This window comes from Triticum dicoccoides, chromosome 4B (assembly GCF_002162155.2).
Source record: "Triticum dicoccoides isolate Atlit2015 ecotype Zavitan chromosome 4B, WEW_v2.0, whole genome shotgun sequence".
Classification (NCBI taxonomy): Eukaryota; Viridiplantae; Streptophyta; class Magnoliopsida; order Poales; family Poaceae; genus Triticum; species Triticum dicoccoides.
This window is the reverse complement of record NC_041387.1, coordinates 663193916-663199466: the sequence shown is the minus strand read 5'-3', so window position 1 is coordinate 663199466 and position 5551 is coordinate 663193916. Positions and strand designations below refer to the sequence as shown.

The window sequence follows — 5551 nt, the reverse complement described above, 5'->3', positions numbered from 1 at the left end:
TACCTCTCCGTCATACGGAGTGACAAATCTCAGTCTTGATCCATGCCAACTCAACAGACACCCTCGAAGATACCTGTAGAGCACCTTTATAGTCACCCAGTTACGTCGCGATGTTTGGTACACACAAGGCACTCCTCCGGTGTCAGTGAGTTGAATGATCTCATGGTCATAGGAACATATATTTGACATGCAGAAAACGATAGCAATAAACTCGACATGATCATATGATACGTTCATAGTTTGGGTCTTGTCCATTGCACTATTCTCCTAATGATGTGATCCCGTTATCAAATGACAACTCATGTCTATGACTAGGAAACCATAACAATCTTTGATCAACGAGCTAGTCCGGTAGAGGCTTACTAGGGACGTGTTGTTGTCTATGTACCTACACATGTAGTTGAGTTTCCAATCAATACAATTATAGCATAGATAATAAACGATTATCATGAACAGAGAAATATGATAATAACTAATTTATTATTGCCTCTAGGGCATATTTCCAACATTGAAGTGTTATGCGGCGCTTATTGTGCATCTACTATTGTGTTGCTCAGTTACCAATAGATGTTATTTTCCTGAAATAATGAAGCCCTTAATGTGTTTGTGCTTTGTGCTCACAAGCTGTTCAATAGAAGTCGTCGTGTTTAGAATTCAGAACCGAGGATAGATCAAATGGTTCAGCTGTAATACGGAGCAAGCTAAATGTTTGCTAGTACTTGGGCTCACTGTTGTTTATATTTGATTATTCTATTGTTATGTGTATTGAAAATGCTATAACAAATTTACTGCCCATATTCCTGTACCAAAGCCCTCATGCGAATTAATGACATGCTTCATTTCTGAACAAAGGAAGTTGAAGATTTCGCTAGGAGGCTGAATTCTGTTTGGCCTGAAAGAATGCATTTGGGTCAAGTAAGAAGAATTGAGTCTCAGCTGATTGGTGGTAATGGTTCTCTGCAGAGATTTTCTGGTATTTTTTCCATATAGAATAGTTGAAACGGTAGTGAGTATAGAATTTAGCCCACTCTACTGAATGTAGTTTTGGAAGAACAGAAGGTTTTACATACTGCTCCCTGCGTCCCATAAGTATATCGGTTGTAATAACATCTTATATTATGGGACGGAGGGAGTAAAGGATAGTGTTTGGTTAGTCCAATGTAAAGTAGGAATTACCTCATTCTTGCACCAGCTCATTCCATAACCGGGTTAGTATGGAGGATTGGAGACGGGGCTTTTATAAATATTCACCATGATTCATGGATACCAAGAAATGGAAGTTGAAAGCCTTGAGGCCAGATTTACATCCCAAGCATTACCAAGGTGGCCGATCTCCTGACTGCCGACGGGTCCAGGTGGGACTATGCTGAGTTGATGCAATGTTTACTCCTGGAGATGCTTCAGATATTAAACAAATCGCTGTTGGGGGACCGGCTACAGAGGACTAACTGGCCTGGAATCTCACTAAAATGGGATGTTCACTGCAAAATCCGCTTATCATCTCAGGATGTCCTTGAAGAGAGCTAGGACCGGACAGCCGGAGTCCTGAAGCTCGGTTAACAAACACAAGGATACATGGCTTTGTGGGAAACAAGTGCTCTTGCGAAAACCAAGATTCACATGTGGCGCATCATTCGGAATGTCCTAGTTGTTCAGTCGGAGCTCTCTCATCGTCGGATCAAGCCGGGTGTTTTTTGTGTTGCGTGCGGCCGGGAGGAAACGATGGTGCATCGTTTGGGCCTGCCAACATTCGATCCAGTTCTGGAGGTTGTTGTGTTCGGAATTGGGAGTTGCGGTGGAGACCCCGCCGTGTCAGGTTGACTCTCAGAACGCCATAGCTTCTTGGCTGTTGGGCTGGTTTGCCGGTGCGACCGTAGAGGAGCAGGAGATCATGATCCAGGCAGCTTATGGATTGTGGCTAGCAAGAAACGAGGCAACGGATGGGAAGAGAATAGCGGCGCCACATGAAATGGTAACCTCGGTCAAGATGCACCTGGCTGAATGGAGATTGGTGCATCAGGCGAGGGCACCATAGCAGAAAAAAAAGGATAGTCCAGAGATGGGAACCACCAAACGAAGGATGGGTCAAGATAAACGCTGATGGAGCAGTTTCAAAGTACGGGGAGCAAGGTGGTGGTGGGGCTGTTTTGAGGGATCACAGTGGTGCATTCATGGCCGGAGGTTGCCAGTTCTTTCCACACGTCATTGATCTGGAAGCAGTGGAGGTCCTGGCATGCAGGTGGGCTATTCAGTTGGCCATCGAGCTACAGGTTCAGCGAGCACATGTGGAGCTGGATAGTAAGATGGTCGTGCAAATGATCAACGAACCAAATAGGAATATGTCCGCTGTTGGACCCTGTTTACAGGAGATCAAGAAGATGCTCAACTCGTTGACGGAGTTCATGGTTTCTTGGGTTCGTCGTTGTGGGAATGTTGGCGCGCATAAATTAGCTAGAGTAAGCGTGTAGGGGAGGAACGCCATGATGCTTGGGTGGACTCGTCACCAGACTTTATTTTAGATGTAATTTTGGATCAGATCCCAAACTTTGTTTAAGTAAAGCGGTAAAGTTTCCCCTAAAAAAAAGGGCGACGCTAGGCGCCGGCGCACCGGCCCAACAGTTGGGCCGGTCCAGCCCTGGCCGCCCGATTCAGCGATTAAAGACCGTCAGATCTATCCCTTGTTTCTTCCTCCTCACGAGTCATTTTTTTTTAAAAAAAAGCAACAGCCCGAGCGCCGTGGAGACCACGCTATACCTCGCGAGAAAAAGGCCGAGCTTGAAGCACCGCCGCGGCGCCCTCGTCGCCGGTGGGCGCCCTCGCCGGCCTTCCGTGTTTGCCCAAGAACCGCGCTCGCCATGGATGTAGCTCCGCCGCCCGCGCTCGCCGGAGATCTGCGCTCGCCATGGATGCAGCTCCGCTGGCCGCGCTCGCCATGGATGCAGCTCCGTTGGCCGCGCTCGCCATGGATGCAGCTTCACCGTCCGCGCTCGCCATGGATGGATCCCGCCCGCGCACGCCATGGATGCAGCTCCGCCTCGCTGGCGATTGACTGGTTCCAGCAAATATAATTGGCCGTTGTAGCATTTTTCGTTGTTGGTCGTAGCAAAATGGAGACACGGTTGCAACAGAAAGGTCGCCATTGTCGCTGGTTGTAGCTCACCGTTGCAGGTAGCAAACATTTGCATTCTAAAAAAATGAACGGATGTAACAAAACCCGTTGCCGGACGTAGCAAATACCTATGACAGTTGTAACAAAAAGCCGTCGTCGTCGTCGCGGGTCGTAGCTCGACCGTGATTGATGTAGCAAAACATTATGTCGGTTGTAGCAAAAAACGATGCTAGTTGTAGCAAAACCGCCACGCCGGCTGTGTGTTGTAGCAAAACGTGATGCTAGTTGTAGCAAAAATGCTATGCCAGTTGTAGCAAAAATCTATGCCGGTTGAAGCATGTAGCAAAACTACAGCATTTTATCATCTTCTTCCACCTCCAGCCGTCGCTGGTTGAAGCTTTCTTATTTTCATAGTGTCTAGTTGTAGCTTTCTCTCTCAATGGTTGGAGCTTTTTCCAACAACCGTTGAAGCTTTTCTACCAAAAGTTGTAGCTATTTTCTTTTTAGCAGCACTTGGTCAAGCCTTTTTGTGTCATTTCGGTTGAAGCTTTTTTAATCAAAGGTTGTAGCATTTCATGTCAACGGTTGTAGCTTTCCGGCGATGGTGCTGATCGCTTGTAGCTTTCTCTACATCCGGTTGAAGCTTTTCATCTAGGGGGATGAAGCTTTTTTTTAAACGGTTGCAACATGAGGGGGTGCGACGATTCCGCGGAAGCCTCCGGTGTCGTCCATCGCCGCCCGGGTCGTCGTCGGCGAGGCAGAAGCACGAGGCACGTGGGAGTTGCAACCAACGGAAATGGGATTGGTCAAACGACCTTGCTGCATCCAATGGCGAGCGGGGCAGCAAGCGTGGCGGAGTGAGATCTACATCCATGGCCGGCGGGGAATCGATCTTCCATGGCCAACGGCGAGTTACTCACGCGCTGCAGCGACGGAGGCAGGAGATGCGGGCATCGGCGCTGCGTGCTGCAACGACGGAGGCAGGAGACGAGGATGGGGCGAGATCCGCGAAGCTGGGAGACGGGGATGGGGTGGGATCTGCGGGAAGTTGAAGAAAAGCAACGATTTGGATGGCCCCGCGTCCTACGTGTCGCTTGGTGGATGGCTGAGGCGAAGCGTGCGTGGACGCGACCGGCCGAGTGGTTCGGCCGGTGCCCCGGCTCCAAACGTTTTCCTAAAAAAAAGAGCATAACCCAGTCACACTTTTATAGTAGCACGATAATATTATTGTGCAGAGTGAGTATTTATCTGTAAACCAGATGTTGTACCGATTGATGTCCCCCCACGCCCCCCTCACACACACAAAAAAAGAAAAAGAAAAATGCACAATCAAGTTACTACATATTTCACGATCCTAAGCAAATATTGTTTTTTTAGAAGCAGAGTACAAACGCATATGCTTACCCACACAGGGACACACTAGCCCATATCAACACACTCCCTAACCCTAGCACCGACACAGTTACATACATAAACAACCGGTCAAGAGTGGCGTGGACAACTTTTTCTATTATTCATACATGACATCTTTCTAAAAAACTACCAAAACCCAGGGAAAACCGATTAAACATACTTTTGCGGACCTACGTCGACGGAAGGACGCGCTACCCTTGAGGTGTATAGGTGGTGCCGATGGTGTAGTTGTCGGGGATGACGTTGTCGTAGACGTTCTTCAAGCCTTTCTTAGTGAAGTAGCGGAAGTTGAAGGGGCCCACGAGCGGATCGGCGCTCTCGAAGGTCCACAGGCCGCCCTCGCCCTTGGTCATGGCCACCCAGTCGTCGGCGTCGTGCTGCATGATCTCCAGCTCCGACATGGTGTCGCCTGGCATGTCGTAACTCACCAGCACCGCTAGCTGCTTCTTGCCTGACCCAGTGTCCGACCCCTTCTCCACCGTGAATGTCACCGGGGCCGCGCACCAAGCGCCGGCGACCAGCATCGCCAGCAAAGCCACCGCCAGCAACCTTCTCGAGGATGCCATCTTGAAGCCTAGATAGATTATCGGTAGAAGCTGAACTACGCACGTGTAGCTGTGAGCCGTGTGTGTATGATGATCTATGTTTGTGGGATTTATATATGGGCGCTCGCGGTGGCCATGCTTGTCCGTTGGCGCGTATGTGGCTCGCCTTGGTCACAGGAGGTGGTCGTGCTCATGTGTGGCCTGGCCGCTTGTTTTGGCATGCATGATTGGATATCATGGGCATCGTGCCATATATAGCTAGGCGCGTACAGGCGTACGTACACACACCTACATGATAATACGCGCTGCAATTTTAGACCAGCTAAAACAATTCCAGTCTTCGTCACCTAGAGAAGAAGCGCATGTGAGCCCGTTCGTCGTCACATACATGAACCAATGTTTTCTTTGAAACTCCAACACCGCATATGATCGAAAAAATTGGCAGTGCGAGGGCCATTGTGCTCCAACAAGAACCTCAGCAGCT

At 49.1% G+C, this 5551-nt stretch overlaps 1 protein-coding gene across 1 annotated transcript; it reads right to left on the bottom strand.

The window, feature by feature from the left end:
• Window positions 1–4464: 4464 nt before the first annotated feature.
• On the bottom strand, window positions 4465–5128 carry LOC119294249 (pollen allergen Phl p 2-like). Its single transcript, XM_037572473.1, has one exon. It carries the CDS (start codon window positions 5086–5088, stop codon window positions 4714–4716), a length of 375 nt encoding a protein of 124 aa, XP_037428370.1. The 5' UTR covers window positions 5089–5128; the 3' UTR covers window positions 4465–4713.
• Between the last annotated feature and the right edge of the window lie 423 nt (window positions 5129–5551).

Bases quoted from the DNA above. Each gene is read 5' to 3' on its own strand.
- LOC119294249 (XM_037572473.1), bottom strand. From the start codon at position 5,088: ATGGCATCCTCGAGAAGGTTGCTGGCGGTGGCTTTGCTGGCGATGCTG.